The sequence below is a fragment of the Lepidochelys olivacea genome, assembly GCF_965140295.1.
Source record: "Lepidochelys olivacea isolate rLepOli2 genome assembly, chromosome: 14".
In the NCBI taxonomy this organism is placed as follows: Eukaryota; Metazoa; Chordata; order Testudines; family Cheloniidae; genus Lepidochelys; species Lepidochelys olivacea.
In genome coordinates this window covers 28,021,207-28,038,875 of record NC_140424.1, presented here as the reverse complement: position 1 = coordinate 28,038,875, position 17,669 = coordinate 28,021,207, and the positions used below count along the sequence as shown (strand labels likewise).

Genomic DNA, 17,669 nt, shown 5'->3' with positions numbered 1-17,669 from the left:
GCTGGGGATTGCAGCCGGCAGGTTTGAGTGACTTTGCTGGTGAGGCCTCTGAATCCGCAACAAGGCACCGATGTTAAGGGAGCCTGCGGTTCACAGGTGCTGGACGCCTGGGGCTCCCACGGCAACGGGGTACAGTAGTGATGGCTGCCCAGCCACCACCCTGCGATGGGTTTCAGTGGGCTCCAAGTGTGATCACAAAACCAGCGCTGCTTGAGCCCGGAGCAGGGTTTGAACCCCGGAATTCAGCACTAGAAGCATGAGCCTCTGCCATAGGAGCAAAAGAATCCACTTCTTTAACTGAACGCCCCCCCTCCGATTGATAAAGCTCTTATGGAGGCCAGCCATTAGAGGAGGATGGAGACCCCCCACTTCCCTGGTCTGGGTTACTTCAGTACTTTGAAAAGTCAGGCTCTTATGGCGCTGGGTCAGGGCTCCCCAATGGACAGTCCCCATTCTGCTGTATTGGACCCAACCTTTGGATCCCACCTGCTTCCAGCCTGACTGGGTCTGAATAGCCACCAGACACTGTCCCAAGTTTGGGCCTCTGTGGCCCTCTCCTGGGGTACAGACTCCATGTCCTGAGCTCTGCTCCTGAGGGGCTGGGAGAGTAGCTGCTCCGCACTCAGGCGTGCACTGTGGAGAACGGCTCCCCTGGCTGGGACTGATGTGAAATGCCTGGCCTCTGCCTGACTGCAGCTCCCTGGCTTCTGTGTTGCAGGTTTCAGATAAGAGGAGGAGGTGACTGCGCGTATCTGAACCACGAGAAAGGGGTCAGCAGCTCACGGTGCTACATGGGAAGACGGTGGATCTGTAGGAAACTTGAGGTGTATGTGATGGGAAAAGAGACTGCATTGGAAGGGGGCTCGAAATGGGACTCCTAGACGTGACACTGATCCAACTCACACCTACTTGAACGAGCCAAGTCCCCGTTCGTCAGCCTGGCCAGGATCTCAAATTCAGGCAGCGGGGCCCGCAAGCAATAAGTGTGTCTCATTTAAACTGTGGATTCTTCGTATGTGCCTTCTGCTTTTGAACCTTTAAACTCAGGGTCACATTAGGAGCCACAAGGACTCCAAGATCTCTTTCTTGAGTGGTAACAGCTAATTTAGATCCCATTGTTTTGAATATTTTTTGTATTTTTGTATTTTTTCCCCAAAACCACCTCTATTGACCCCTCTGTCTGGGACAGGTCCTCAGATTTGTCACGTAAAAAGAATGGCTGATGTGTGGGAATCTCCCACACCTTTGCAGTGTTGACCTGAATTTTATGGGCTAATGTGTTTACCGCTCAGCACTGATCTGATCAGAAGATAATTTAGGTTCTTGTCCCAGTTCAGGCTATAGGGATAGAGAACACAGAGAGTTCAATATTGTGAGAGGACCCTCCGGGTGTGTGGCAAGGACACTTATACTGAGGACAAAACCAACTTGTTAAGATCTTTATTAAAATAAAAGAAAGAAGCATAAATGCTACAAAACACAGAGTCACCAAGAAGTAATACAATTCTATGACCCCTGGTGGTAACATTTCTATTCTAAAAGACTACTAAAGCTAGCATATTCACACCCATCCCTGAAGACCTGGTAGTAGGAGACAGAGGATCAGTCTTGTCTCTGGCATGTCTGAGGAACTAATGGTCCAGGCTTCCCAAATTGGTAGGGCTTAGGTTCAAGTGTTGAGTGGCTAGGATATATTGTGAAACTGAGGTGATAGCTTGATAGAAGATAAGAAAATGTGACCCCTTTGTATGGTTGTTTGCCATCTTATAGGGTCCCGGTACTGCCCGCTGTCAGAATCTAGGCCCAACCTACCATGCCCAAATCTTATTTCCTCAACCCCATAAATCTGCAGGTACACTTACTCTATAGGTTAACATGTTATGCCATATACTCATACGAATCGATTATCTCATTCCCGAAACCGTTAACCCTGACCTAACTCATGACTTCCATGTTCTGCAGTGTGCCTTGCAGTTACCGGTCTGCTCCAGACTTAAGGTTAGCAGATTCAAGTTTTTTGTTCAGTTCCCCAAAGCTAAGGGGGGCAACTGGTATGCCATTTATCTATGCCAAAGTTTACAAACACTTATACTAACTTACTCTAGCTAATCGTACAGGATACAGGCCTGAAGGTTATTTGCATTACAGCCAACTATTATGAATAACCATGAATAACCCTTATGAATAGCATAAACTGGAATTCCACATAAACAAAACCCCAGAAAATACTATGATTAATTAATAATAGGATATGATAACAAAATAATATGAATCAAACCAAAAGAAAACATATTTCGCAATATGGCAAGCTAGCAAACTGACCTTATGGGCTACAGCAATGAAAACCCATGCAAAGAATATATTTTGCTTCTCTGCAATGGCCTTGTCTTCTGAAAGTGCTCCTTTGGCACCTCGGTTACCTTGGGGCCTCACTGATTGTTTGGAAGTCTTCCTACTTCTGATGTACTTAAAAAACATTCTGCCAGGGAGGAGTGGGGAGCCCAGTCTCTCAGTCCTTCTCCCCTCCCGCCCCCACCCCACTGCCTCTCTTAAGTTGATGGAAGCACTCCTGGTAAGGATGCGCATGACTGACAGAAGGAGAGTAGTGTGGATGTGAATAGTTTGACTTATGTTTGTAGTGCAGACATGCCCTCAGTCTCTGAGGACCTTGAACTGCTTTCACCAAATGCCCACGCATGCCACCACCCCACAAGACTGGTAATCATAGATGCTGCATTCAGAGCAATAATTTTTACTTCAGCAGGATTTTGTTGTTGTTGTTTGTTAGTTTGTTTGTTTTGCAGGGGGGTGCTTATTGGCCTACATTTAGAGAATTAATGATATGGATGGTGGGATGAATTGCACGCTCAGCAAGTTTGTGGATGACACTAAGATTGGGGGAGAGGTAGATATGCTGGAGAGTAGGGATAAGGTCCAGAATGACCTAGACAAATTGGAGGATTGGGCCAAAAGAAATCCGATGAGGTTCAACATGGACAAGTGCAGAGTCCTGCACTTAGGACAAAGAATCCCATGCACCGCTACAGACTGGGGACCGACTGGCTAAGCGGCAGTTCTGCAGAAAAGGACCTGGGAATTACAGTGAACGAGAAGCTGGATACGAGTCAACAGTGTGCCCTTGTTGCCAAGAAGGCTAACGGTATATTGGGCTGCATTCGTAGGAGCATTGCCAGCAGATCAAGGGAAGTGATTACTCCCCTCTATTTGGCATTAGTGAGGCCACTTCTGGAGTATTGCGTCCAGTTTTGGGCCCCCCCACTACAGAAAGGATGTGAAGAAATTGGAAGGCAACAAAAATGATTAGGGGGCTGGGGCCCATGACTTATGAGGAGAGGCTGGGGGACCTGGGGTTATTTAGTCTGCAGAAAAGAAGAGTGAGGAGGAGGATTTGATAGCAGCCTTCAACTACCTGAAGGGGGGTTCCAAAAGAGGATGGAGCTAGGCTGTTCTGAGTGGTGGCAGATGACAGAACAAGGAGCAATGTCTCAAGTTGCAGTGGGGGAGGTCTAGGTTGGATATTAGGAAAAACTATTCACTAGGAGGGTGGTGAAGCACTGGAATGGGATACCTAGGGATGTGGTGGAATCTCCATCCTTAGAGGTTTTTAAGGCCTGGCTTGACAAAGCCTTGTCTGGGATGATTTAGTTGGGGTTGGTCCTGCTTTAAGCAGGGGATTGGATTAGATGACCTCCTGAGGTCTCTTCCAACCCTAATCTTCTACGATTCTATGAATGTTTGTTAGGTATATCTGGCTCTCGTTTTCCATCTCTAAACTCCCTCACAAAACTCCCTGATTTGCTAGCTCCTCTGGTACTTAGGAGCTGCCTTTTAAAATTTCTGAGTTAGTCCTGCCCCTTCATGAAGGCCTTCAAAAATCACAGCTGGGAAATTAAAGGGAAACAAGCCAACAGAACTTTTTGTAGGCTTCATTTACATTAAGTAAATGTCAGGCTTTAAAGCAGCTGAGAGGATCTTCAGTAACCAGAACATATGGGAAAATGTCCAAAAAATTGAAGCATAGTTCTTTTGAGGAACTAAAATGGCACAAATGTCCATGAATTAATGTATGAAATTAAAGAGTTACAGCTTCACTTTCAGTAACATTTTATAAGTCATCTCTCCCTCTCTCACACTCTCTCTTTCCTTTCATTCTATCCATTTTTGCTCATAATCTTTTTTAGCTTTTGTTACCCACCCTGGTTTATTTCTGACTTCTCCATTCTCCTCTAGTCACTGTTAACTGATTATTTTTCTCTCATAGTCTCCATTCTGTCCCCCAATTTTACCCCTTCCCCATTTGCTCCCCCTGGGTGTTTCCCCTCTCAAGAATGTTTTCCTTTCGCTCTATCCATTTCTGTTTTTCACCCTTTTTCTAGGACTCTCCCTTTATTCTTGCTTCCTCTGCTCCCTCTGGTTAAACCCACTCTGTCCCTGCTTCTTCCAGTGTTCATTCCCTCTGAAGCACCTGGCATTCGCCACTGCCGTAAGACAGGATACTGGGCTAGATGGACCTTTGGTCTGACCCAGTCTGGCCATTCTTATGTTCTTAATTCTTAGAAAATCATGAGATTGACACACCGCTTGCCCCCCCCCCCCAAAAAGAGATTTTTAAAGAAGATTCTATAATGGTTTCTGGTCTGTCTCTTGGTTTTTAATTTTCCCCTATGTCTGTGTGACAAATAGAGACATCCCATATCTACAGAGGAATGTGACTTTGGCCCCTGTTGCAGGAGCTTTCACTGGGGGGCCCCAATGAGATCTGATTAAAGAGTTTTGTACAAAATGCTCCCTGCTGGTGTAGAGGTTCCAGCTTCTCTCTAAACTCCAAATCCCAATTAATTAATTCTCTATCCCTGCTGCCACCACATCTGCCTGTCCCCCAGCCCAGCAATTACTTCTCCCACCAAAACCCTACATCCCTCCCTGCCCCACAGTGACCCTCTGCTTCTCCTGAAGCTTCAATGGGTCTCCCTTTCTCTCTCTCGCCCCCCCCCCCGCCTCCCAAAATTCCTGGTGCTGCAGAGATGGAGGGGGAGGAGATGGAATAAGGAACCAGAGGGTTGGGTACACGGGAGTCCTCCAGGGTCATAGAGACTAGCATGACTGGGGCTAGGGAAGCCCATTTTTTAATTCGCCCCATGTATTAGTGACACTGTCTGACTGAAGCTCCCCAGAGTCCTCCTGGACCATAGAAGATAGCGACAAACAGTCTAAATAGCTCCCTGGGCAATGAGATTGGCTTCTCCATCTTGATTACTTGCTTCTTTCTGTGGTTTCACAGTCCAGACATGAGACCCCAAGGACCCTCCAGGGTCATAAAGACTGGAGTTTCCAAGGCTAGAGAGGCTGATTTCAGGGTCCTCAGTGCAATATTCCACCCCCTGTGTCTCAGGGACACAGTCTGAGCTCGGATCCTGCCCCCACCCAGAGCCAGGGGTAGATTCTCTCCGCAGGGACAGAGGCTGGTGGGAAAGTGAAGATTGGGGCCTTGTTATCAGCATCGAAAAATGTCACTTGGCCCCATTCACAGTCCAGACAAACCTGGATCCTCCTGGGGACCTGGCTCAGGGGTAGTATGGTTGCAGGGGAGGTGAGAGCCTGGAACAGACCCAACTACTGCACAGCCCAGATCCCCACTTCAGGGTTAAAGCTGACTTCTCCCTTCCTCCTCACAGACTCTTTTGCCACTCCCACAGCCCAGAATCCTCTGTCCCCCACCTCCACATCCCAGCAATATATCCCTGAAGTGAATCCCTCAGAGCCCAGCATACAGGCCCAGGAGTCAAATCTCTCTGGATTGTTCGGCAGATGTTGCCTGGTGTCTCCCCATTTCACACTTTTCTGATCCTCAGACAGGATGAGTCAGGGATGAGCCGTGTCTGGATCCAGAATCACATTCACTATGGGAGAGAGAGAATCAGAGTTCAGCCCTGGGGGAATCTGGGACCATTTCTCACACTCCCTAACATCCCTGCTTGGCAGTTCCTCAACCTGTGTAATGGGATCCACTTCTGTACTTTCTCATTTGAATATAGAGCCTGCAGCTCCCTGCTCCCCAGCTGGGGCTGGTTCATTCCCAGCAACAGAGACTTGGCAAGGAAGGTAGCAAAAGCTTGTAATTAGGAGAGTCCTGAGGAGGCAGGTACCAACTTTGAACCCCAGAGGGAGTCTCCTCCCATAAATGCATCCTCCACTGCCAGGCCTGGGAGCAGAGATGAAGACGCAGCACAGGGGAAGAGCCAATAGTTCAAGGCCAGTGAGCAGGAAGCAGGAGGTGGCAATGGGTGGGGCAGCCCCTTCCCAGCCCAGAGAGAAGGGAGGTCTGCAGGTGGCAGCACTAGAGAGACACCATCTCCCCAACCCACAAAGCAGCTGCAATGGCAGAGTCCAGCCCTGCCCAAAGGAGAAGAGCCATGGGGAACAGTCTGTCCCCCAGGTGAAATGGGGAAGGGTGTGGCAACCAGGAGGCTCTCTCTCCTGACCACCTTGAAGGTAATATTGGAAAGGCTTGTCAATGTCAATACAAATTCTCAGATCACAATTAAGGTGGCTTTAGGGCTGGGCAGTGCAAGTGTCTCTGGTTATTGCTGTGTGGGAGAGTTGCTTTCATGGACATTTTCTGTTAATGGAAGGAAAAACTCCCCCAAAGCTCACCCTGGATGTGTGATCCCAGAGATCCTCCCTTCCCTGCTCTAGCTCAGGTGGGAAAGAGTCTGGAGGGGAAAAGGGTCACAGAGATTAGAGCACAGCGTCTCTGATTTACAACACCAGCCTGGGGAGCTGCTTCTCTCTCCTGAATGCCTGAGAATAAGCAGAGATGCCCTGACAGTTCGTCCCCCTGGCTGCTGAGACTTTCTGTGGTGGCTGCTTTTTCCCTCCTTCCCAGCTGCATCTCCCTACTCTTCCACACCTTAGTGTGCAGGTGGTTGAATCCCCCTTGGTGCATCAGAGGATAGCCCTGGATGGTACAACCAGACTCAGAACTAGAGTGACTGGATGGAGCCCACAGTGCTCAGCCAGTGCATGGGGCTGCCCACCCTACATGTCCCCTCCTTTGTGTTCCAGAAGGTGAGGACAACCTAGCCTCTTGCTTCTCTTGCTTTCCTCAACCAGGTCCTGTGAGAAGGTGTTTCCCACTCATCCCTCACAGCTGGCCCTCTGTAACTCATCATCACCTCTTGCACCACAAGCCTCCCCAGCCACCTTTGACACGCCACCTGTATTGGCTGAAGGACATCCAGCTGGTCCACCTCTGTACCAGTCCCCGAGAACATCTGTACATGCTTGTGCTCCACACCATCCCCTTCCTTGCCTTTGTGTTCCATCCTGACTCCAAATGGTGGGACCTACAGGAGAGAAAATGAGGAACTGTGGTGGGCCAGCCTGTACTCCACTTTTGTTCCACAGCCCACTGGGGATATTAGGTGGTGTGTCAGCTTGCAGCCCCTTTTCCAGCTCTTTTTGAACCTCTTACTAAAGTTCTGGCTGCAATATTCCCTGCACCTCCTGATGTATACACACCCCATTTGTGACTTCAGAAAGTGGCAAGACCTCCTTATTAATCTCCTCCTGGTGATGGCCAAGATGGCCACACATCACTGCAGGAGGACAAATCTGGAGGGAGGAAGAAGTGCTCTGAGACTGTGGCATGTATATCCATTCCCTTTTAAAATCATGTCTCCAGGCACAGTTCCCCTGGGCAGTGTTCACTGACTCCTTAGACACCTTTGAGGAGCAACAGATGCTCTCTGGGGTTCTCTGCTTGGTGTCCCCTTCTGGCTCCCTCATTTTTAACTTCTGACCTCTCTCCTTGTCCTGGTTTCTCTTTCATTGTCCCAAATACTCCATTGTTCCCTGGGCTTCATGGTTTCTCCCCCTTAGTTGAGGGGACGGGCCTTTAGCTTTGGGAAGGCGTAGATCCACCATGTCCCAGTACATGCAAATAGCATCTCCCTGCTTTTCCTGCTGGAGCTTCTCCTCTGAGGGTTAGAGAGGAAGGTGAGAACCTGAAGTTGCAGGGAGGGGAGTTAGAGGAGGAAGGTAATAGATATAAACCTGGGGGAAGCTCTATACTGAGCCTGTCCTTCTCTCCCTGGCCTGGGAGAAGAGAAGGGGATGGGTATTGGGGATGATCCACTCAGGCCAGAGAGTGGCCCCTTCTCCAGCCCAGAGAGCAGGGAGGATGTGGCAACATCACAGAGGGACCATATCTCTAACAGAGGAGAAAGAGAGCAACTCAAATGGGAGATCTCAGCCCAGCCCAGCTGAAGAGAAAGATGGGATGATGGTGAAGAGCAATCGGAGCGAGCCTCTCACATAGGGGAAAAGAAAAAAATGTGGCAACCCTTTGAATTTAATATTTAAAGGGCTTACGGACATGTATGGAAATGCCAGGGTCAGCATTAATGATTGGTGAGGGAGAGTGTATCTACACAGCAGTTTAAGCCAGGGTCTGAGCCTGGGCTCAAGACAAACCCTCATTGCATCCACACTGCAAATATGCTAATCTAGGGCTCTGATCCAGAGTCCCAGGACCCTGCAGGTCTGGAGGGTCAGAGCCCATGTTAAACTGGAACCCAGGGTCCAAGCCCTATTGGTTTCCTATGTGCATGCATCCGTGTCTTGACTTGGGTGTGGAAGTCTTCTGGGTGTATCCTATAGTTCCTGGAGGCAGAGGAGCAGTGCTACAGGCAGCCAGCACAGCATGCCAGACACAGCATTACTACCTGGCTGAGAGGTCCCCCTTCCTGCTCCTCCCACAGTGGTGGTGGAAGTTTCTCCTCCATGGTGGTGCACGGAGCTTGCCTGGAGCAGGGAGCAAAGTTAGGAGGTTGGTCATCCTTCCCTCAGCCATACTGAGCCGAGAGCTCTGCCACTTCTTCTCCCTGCAGGGCAGCTGCTATGGTCCCTGCTCTGCTCACTGGCCCTTACTCCAGACCCTCCTGCCCTCTCTTGGGCTGCAGGTGCAGGGTCACCTGGGCAGCATGCACTGTTAGGGTGGTCAGTGGGAGCCAGCACCAAAACTTCTCCGCAGCATCCCAGAGGTCTGGGGGTGTGGTGATGGCAGGGATAAGGGATTCCCCAGGGTTGCTGGAGCACACTGCATCCCAAGCCTTGGGGATGGATTTTGCCACTTTGCAGCAAGCAGCAGCCAGACTGGAATGTGTGTGTGTCTTCCCTCTGACACCTTCATTTTATGTCAAACTTCAAAACAAACTGAAAAAATCAAGCAAGCAAGCAAAAACTTGATCATTGATCATCGTATTTGAAAAATTAAGAATTACAAAGTTTCACTGTAATAGTTTGACACCCTGGAGACTGATGTCCTCATTATCCTTAGGACAGGCACAGGGGCATGTTTTTGCCAATGTGACCGAGCCTAGAGCTGGAGAACCCAGTTATCCGACTAGACAGTAATTCAGTATAATGCCCTCTCAAATGGAGACAGCCACCAAATGAGCTAATTACGCGGCGTATGTACTCACGTGCTCCTTACGGGCACCCGCGTCCCATCAATAGCACCACCACAGTTAGGAAACAGGATTGGCAGTCGAGTTTCCCCCCAGTGCAGAAAATTCTTAACCTAGAGTTAAAATGCAGTGTTGATGCTCAAGCCCAGGATTCCCTGACAAGAGGTCAGCTGACTCATATCCCTTACGCTTACATTGCTATGTAGGCCTAGCCTCAGAGTGTTTCTTGGTCAGGGAGAGTGTTTCTGTTCGTCAGTGGGTGCAGGGACTCAACACTAAAGATGGTATCAGGATTGTTTGTGTGATTTCGGCTTGGGATTTCTTAGTATTTCATGTTTCAGGGTAGCAGCCGTGTTAGTCTGTATTTGCAAAAAGAAAAGGAGGACTTGTGGCACCTTAGAGACTAACCAATTTATTTGAGCATAAGCTTTCGTGAGCCACAGGTGCCACAAGTACTCCTTTTCTTTTAGTATTTCATGTTTTTGTTTCTATTTTTATTTTTAGGGGTGTGTGTCATGGTCAGTGTTGGTTTGGTTTGTACATTTATCTAGAAGTTCATGAAAATGTTTTCATGGGATTTTCCTCTTTATTTAATGATAATCTCCACCTGAAGTCTCACCTGGTCTGTGTGATCCTAAGGATTTTCCTCTTATTGTCTCCAGTTCAGATGACAGAATGTCTGGAGGGGGAAAGGATAAGACAGATGATATTTCATGCTGTCATATTTGTGACATCCTCACTCTTAATTGACATAATTGTATTTTAATTATGAGAGAAAAACAGTTGAAGAGAGACAGAGACACACCCAGATTTTTAACAAAGCTAATATGAATCATCCTATTTTCTCTTTCATTCAAGCATCTCAAATCAACAGAACCAATATCCATGAAGCCTCAGAACCACTCAAAGAGACACTATGTGGAAGATAGATTTTCTGTTCCCTCATCCTCCAAACCCAGCTGATTTCTCATTCTCCTTTTACATTTTGTCATGAGCCAGGCCAGATCCTGCAAAGATTTTAGCATTAATGTAACTTTACAAACATTGGCCTCTTTCACATCAGTGGGATGCTGAGATTTTTCAGGATGAGGAGCCTGAATTGTGCGCTCTTTGGGTCTCAGTATATGTACAGAGCTCATCACAATGGGGCTTTCATTCTGCATAGACTGAAATACAAATAATCTTAAAATTATTTCATAAATGTGGAAACTGAGTCAGGGAGAGAATTGGCTCAATGGGCCTCATTCACCCCTGCACTGGTAAAAGGATGGGGGAAGCAGTTTGTGGTTCTCCTATTCAGTAGCTGCTGGGGTCAGTGCAGACATTGGCACAGGCTGAGGAAGTCCGGAGGTCCAGCCTGAGTTGCACCTCTGGTCCAGTGGCCCCTAGATGACTTCTCCCGGAGGCAGTGTCAAAGGCACAGCTTTACCCTGGCCACACCCCATTATTCCTGCTCCACCCCTTCCTCCTCTGCCCAGCCCTCAACAACTCCACTCTATTCCCTGCTTTCCCGGGAACACTCCTTGAGCCTGCAGCTGCTGTGGAGGAGCTGGAGGCACAAGAGGCTCCTGTGCTGCGAGGATTCCCCTGGGTTTACACCTTCCCTACAGCCCCTTTGGCCCACACAAGCTGCCACACGGGGCCAGAGCACAATGGTGAGCTGGGTCCACATTTCAAAAGTGGCCTTAAATTGAGGGTTTACGTTTTGGGTGCCGACCTTTAGGCCTTGTCTACACTGTTTTGTCGGCAAAAGGCAGCTTTCATTGACAAAACAGTGGAGGTGTACACACTATAATACACCTCTTGGTGACAAAACTCTCCTGCTTTACTGACAAAATATAACCACCTCAATGGGAGGCATAGAGATTTTTGCAGCAAAATTAGATCAACAAAGTGTCAGTGTAGACACTGTGTTTGTTACGTTGCTGTAACTGGCCTCCGGAAGGTATCTCACGATGCCCACCGTAACCGCTCTGCTCACTGTTTGGAAATCTGCTGCCATTCATCCAGCTATGTAGACATGTGTCCCTCCCCTTTCAAAGCCCCAGGAAGTCCCCCATACACAATTTGTCTCTCTTTCTCACATACACACTCCCCACACACACAGTCTCTCACACGCTCCGCCAACACATTCTCTCTCTCTCTCATGCACAACCCCCCCACATGCTGTCACACATGCTTCCCCCACACAAACACACACTTCTGTGGGCTTCTTGTATTACTGTTAGGGTTACCATATTTGAATATTCAAAAAAGAGGACACTACATTGGGGGGGGGGGGGAAAGGGGGTATTTGCTTGCCCCACCTGCCCCCGCCCCAACTCCACCTCTTCCCCGCCCCCATTCCAACCCCTTCCCCAAAGTCCCCAACTCTGCCCCCTTTCTGCCCCATTGGACCCCGCCCGCTCCTGGCTCCCTCGCCGCTCGCCTCTTCACTGCCCACCGCTGGCTCGCCGCTCGCCTCTTCACCCTCCCCGCCTGCCACTTGCCTCCTCACCCACCCACCAGCCAGCCACTGGCTCCCTCGCCGCTCGCCTCTTCACCACCATGCCCCACTCGCCTACTCACCCCTCCTGCCGCAGGTCGCTCTGGCTCCTAGGATCAGGGGCAGCCAAGGGGTCTCCATGGGCTGCGCCCGCCACAAGCGTGAGCTCCGTGGCTCCCATTGGCCAGCACCAAAGAAAAGCACCAATGGGAGCTGCCGTAGCCATGGAGTGGGGCTTACAGGTGCCGGCAGCACGCAGAGAGCCCTCCCCCCCCACCCCTGACTCGACCCGACCCTAAGAGCCAGAGGCACCTTCCGGGGGGCGAGGTGGGGAGTCCCAGCGGTGCTTACCTGGGGCGGCTCCCAGGAAGCATCCGGAAGGTCCCTCTGGCTCCTAGGTTCGGGTCAGGTCGGGTCAGGGCGGGGGCGGAGGGCTCGCTGCCCGCTGCCGGCACCTGCAGGCCCTGCCCCCGCAGCTCGGATTGGGCAGGAGGCAGCACGCGGAGACCACCTCTGCCTCTGTGCCTAGGGGCCGCCCACACTGCAGGCTCCTGCCAGCGGGCAGGTGCCGGGAGCTGCCCCAGGAAGCGCCACCAGCCCCGGGACTTTGGTGTGTGTGGTGAGGTGAGCGGTCCCCAATATCGGGACAAAGGGCGTCCCGACCGATGTGGCAAAATCCCAGACGTTTTTAGATATTTAAAAATTCCTCCCAGATGGTGATTTAAGAACCAAAAAGCTGGACATGTCCGGGAAAATACGGACGTATGGTAACCCTAATTACTGTTCAGCAGTGTCAGTTTGGTCATATTATCAAGCGTTACTCTAAAAAGGGATCTAAGATGTGTAACTTTTCAGGCACACACAGAAATCATTACAAGGTTCATAGCACAGTGCAAAGAAACAATGCCAGGTTCAGCACACTACAGCAACACACGTTACTGTGGCTCAGTGTTAAAATGCTCCTTCAAGGCATCCTCCAGCCAAATAGCCCCCCATTGGGTTCCCCCTATAGCCTTGTGTTCAATACAAGCACAATACACAGCACAGCACAATACTGAACAGCAGCGTAGTATCCATGCTTTCTGACAGTGATGGCTGGGGTGCAGGTTGCCAGGGCAGTTGAAAAATAGCTGGCCATACAGTAGGATGCCCATGGAACAATGAGATTGAGAAACCTTCATCATGTGACTCTCTACCTGCCTGCATGAGGCATTGCAAACCCTTCACAAAGCACCTTCTGACCAGTGGCACAGTGGGATAGCTACCCAGAGCTGTCTGTGTCAACGCAAAGCTACTATTGTGGATGTGCTTTGCCGACACAAGGAGCACAGTGTGGACATGCAACAGTGGTTTAATTATAGTAGTGGCTGTTTGTTGGCGTAACTGGAATCGACAAAACTCTGTAGTGTAGATAGACAAGGCCTTAGGCACCTGGGGCCCGGAGTTCCTTGGTAATGGGCACCTGCAGATCCTACGGACTCCAGCTGCATGTGGGGCTGCTAAAAAGCTCTGGAGCACATGCCCCGTAGTTCTGTAGTTGGAAGAGAGAAACTGAGGTACCCCAAATTTTGTACATTTTTACCTTAATGATTGTACCAAAGTTCACAGAGTGAAACAATGTGAAAGATCCTGGCACCTGGGCCCTTACTTCATCTGCTCAGTTTGTCTGCTTTCTACTTGTTATTAAATAGGTACATAATCTAATTGAACCAGTTGCCCAGAGCCCATCTCCACCCATAGTCCCAGAGACACACCCTGGTTTCCTTTCCTAGATCCCTTCTCAGTACCTTTGAACTTCCACAGAATCTCCATTAGAGCAATATTTCGCTGGGAGAAATCACTGAGTCTCTTTTCCAGCTCAGGAGAAATCTCCACTGGCTGGAGGAACTTCCCCTTCTCGCACCTGGAGAGGAAGAATTTCATGATATTATGTTTCTTTTAGTGACTCATTATAATTCCTTGCTAGTGGAAGTTGCTGCTCTTATGGGCCTGGAGTTAGAATTCCTCCACTTCTCCCAGTCTCAGAGCAGGCACAGCACTGGCCATGGCAGTGCAACCTTTCCCTAAAGGCCCCATTAATATTCTTCATCTCTGGCCTGGACAGAGCAGATCTGTACATCAAAGGGGAATCATGTTTTCATGACCAATTCACTCCTTCGCCTCCATGCACTAATACTAGTATGTTCCCATATTTCATGCGCACAGTGTTATCAGATTGTTCTTTCAGGAACTAGATTGAAACCTCAGGGGCCCCCGCCCCCACCAGTTCCTTCCACACAGGTCTCCAAACAGTCCTGAGGTGGTAAAGACTCTTGATTCCGCTGTCCAGGGCATGATTGTAACCAGTGCCTTGAGCTGAAAGGCCCATATTGATCCTCGGGGTTCTGAGGCAGCCAATTCCCCAGGGATGTAACATCTCTAGGAAATACTGTAGGCCAATCTTTCCCACTGAATAGATAATTCAAGAGTCCTGTGTTAAAGGGTGAGGATTAAATGCATAAATGGGAATTACATTCTGAACGTGACCTTGCCCCATATATTTTGCTGCAGTGCCCTGGGGAACTATAGTAAAGAACAGCATTATCAGATACATAGATGAACATGATTTGTTGGGGAAGAGTCAACATGGTTTTTGTAAAGGGAAATCATGCACCACCAATCTACTAAAATTCTTTGAGGGGGTCAACAAACATGTGGATAAGGGGGATCCAGTGGATATAGTGTACTTAGATTTTCAGAAAGCCTTTGATAAGATCCCTCACCACAGGCTCTTAAGCAAAGTAAGCTGTCATGGGATAAGACGGAAGGTCCTCTCATGGATTAGTAACTGATTAAAAGATAGGAAACAAAGGGTAGGAACAAATTATCAGTTTTTAGAATGGAGAGAGATAAATAGTGGTGTTCCCCAGGGGTCTGTACTGGGATCAGTCCTATTCAACATATACATAAATGATCTGGGGTAAACAGTGAGGTGGCAAAATTTGCAGATAATGCAAAACTACTCAAGATAGTTAAGTACAAAGCAGACTGTGAAGAGTTACAAAGGGATCTCACAAAACTGGGTGACTGGGTAAAAAATTTGGCAGATGAAATTCAATACTGATAAATGCAGAGTAATACATATTGGAAAACATAATCCCATCTATAGTTATAAAATGAGGGGGTCTAAATTAGCTGCTATCACTCAAAAAAGAGATCCTGAAGTCATTGTGGATAGTTCTCTGAAAATATCCCCTCGATGTGCAGTGATAGTCAAAAAAGCTAACTATGTTGGGAATCATTAAGAAAGAGATAGATAATACAACAGAAAATATCACATTGCGTCTATATAAATCCATGCAAAATCTTGAAAATTGCATGCAGACCTGGTCACCCCATCTCAAAAAAGGTTCAGAAAAGCACTACAAAAATGATACTGGTTATGGAACAGCTTCCATATGAGGAGAGATTAATAAGACTGGGACATTTCATCTTAGAAAACAGACGGCTAAGAGGGGGGCTATGATAGAGGTCTTTAAAATCATGACTGGTGTGGAGAGAGTAAATAAGAAAGTGTTATTTACTCCTTCTCATAATGCAAGAACTAGGGGGTCACCAAATGAAATTAATAGACAGCAGTTTTAAAACAAACAAAAGGAAGTATTTCTTCACACAACGCACAGTCAACCTGTGGAACTCTTTGCCAGAGGATGTTGTGAAGGCCAAGACACAAACAGGGTTAAAAAAAGAACTAGATAAGTTCATGGAGCATACGTCCATCAGTGGCTATAAACCAGCTTGGTGTTCCTAGCCTGTGTTTGGCAGATGCTGGGAATGGTGACAGGGGATGGATCACTTGACGATAACCTGTTCTGTTCATTCCCTCTGGGGCACCTGGCATTGGCTGCTGTTGGAAGACAGGATACTGGTCTGACCTAGTATGGCCATTCTTATATTTTTATGAAATGTAGAGTCAATACACTCTCCAAGCCCTTTCACAGCATCGTGAAGAATGAGGGGAAGTGAAATAGAGCCACATACCTGCTCAAGGTGCTTCTGACATCCTAGAGAGGAAAGAGACAGAAAAACAATTTTAGTCCCAAATGCCGCCCACTGGGGATCCCAGAGAAGGGATTTTGCAGATATGGGTAAAAGAGGCCCTGCCTTGGCCCTAGGGCCATGGATTTGCTGAGTTAATGTCATCTCTAATATAAATGAGTCTGTAATTCTTCAAAGAGAAACAATAATTCACATTTCAGGAATGCACACACTGAATTACACTGTGACCTCTGACTGCTGGTCTCCAGTGCCCATGATTCAGGAGCTGTCCTGTCCCTGTGTTTGGATCAGGGATGTTTATAACTCAGTCTCACCCGCAGGAATTCACTTGCTGGCTTCTGACACTTCCCCTCCAGATCACTGATCAAGTTGCTGAGACGGGAAATCTCCTCAGACATTTTAATGACATTGTCATTCTGTATCTTCACAATCGCCTTTTCCAGATTTTCCAGCTGGGCCAGCAGGAGGTGCTCTTCTTCTTCTAGAAACTGCCGCAGTTGCTGAAATTCAGATACAACCTTCTGCCTCTTGTTTTGTGTCTGTATCTATTTTTTTTAAAAGAAAGGAAAGGTAAGGGTTAGAGAGAGAGTCTAGGGTCCGTTCATGGAGTGCTGATTCTGCAGGAGGGAGAATTTCTTTGAAAATTCTGTGATGTCTAACACATGATTATACCCTGTCGTTACTAGGGAGAGGATTTTCTACCACTTTCCCATTTGTCCCTAACATTTTTTCATGGTATGTTTCTATGTCTGACATAGTCAGCACACTGTGTTAAGCCAGACCCAGAGCAGCAGCCAGCAGGACTGAGCACTACATTAACAGAGATGCGAGGGGAGAGAAATAATTAACAATGCAAGAAATGTCTGCAGACTCAGGCAGATAGCACTGCACGAGACATAGTCTGCTCACCTTGGGAGGAGTTTTGTGAAAGACACAAGGGCTAGAAATTAACTCATTAATTGGAATGGAAGCTTAGATTCTACAGAATATGATGTGGTCCTGCTCCTGAGAGAGGATTTCTCAGGGCCGGTGTGTGTATGTGTGCGAAGACATAGGACTCTAACACAGACATCCATGCCCATGAAGAAACACAAAGCCCACATTCCCCAAGTCCATGGAGGAAGCTGCCTACAAACAGATGTCCTACCAGGTGCACCCGCAAAGGGAAACCAAGGGGCCTGGCCCATCCACTTTTCACCACAGACCCAGCCATCTACCGCTCCTCTTCTCCCCAAGGTCCAGCCTCCCGGCCAGGCTGGTAGCTGGAGCCCGGCCAGGGTAAAAGAGGCCCAGGGAGCCCAGGCTGCTGGGAGAAGCCATGGGTGGGGGGTCCCGAGACCAGCTTCCTAACAGATGGCCCACTGCAAGTCCCTACAAGTTAATAACAATGGGCACCTACCAGATACTCCAGGCTTTTCCCCTCTCCAGTCACTTTAAATCTCAGAAGCTTTTCTCTCTCTTCCTTCAGAATCTCCAAATGGGCCTGAATCTTTTCCTGAAGAAACAGAAATGATTTTGGGAGGTTTCATTTTGGGAGTGCTTGGGGTGGGGTGGGGGGTTTCCATATCAAACCGAAGACTCTGTAGGTAACCCTACAGACATCAGGAACACCAAGGAAATGAAACCTCATTAACAGAGACAGCTTTACATTGCTT

The 17,669-nt window shown here is 48.4% G+C and overlaps 2 protein-coding genes across 2 annotated transcripts in view; both read right to left on the bottom strand.

The window, feature by feature from the left end:
• The window catches only part of LOC311531266 (C-type lectin domain family 2 member D-like), a gene marked incomplete at both ends in the record, with an annotated part of 432,379 nt that overhangs the window by 207,010 nt on the left and 207,700 nt on the right, over positions 1–17,669 (bottom strand).
• LOC311530196 (E3 ubiquitin-protein ligase TRIM15-like) lies at positions 5,803–17,616 on the bottom strand (the record flags this gene model as incomplete). The annotated part of the gene is made up of 9 exons (XM_084646673.1): positions 5,803–5,921; positions 7,239–7,367; positions 9,507–9,604; positions 10,111–10,170; positions 13,764–13,879; positions 15,997–16,019; positions 16,329–16,559; positions 17,414–17,509; positions 17,611–17,616. The coding sequence occupies 7 exons, from the start codon at positions 17,614–17,616 to the stop codon at positions 9,600–9,602; spliced, it is 537 nt and encodes a 178-aa protein (XP_084502799.1). The 3' UTR covers positions 5,803–5,921; positions 7,239–7,367; positions 9,507–9,599.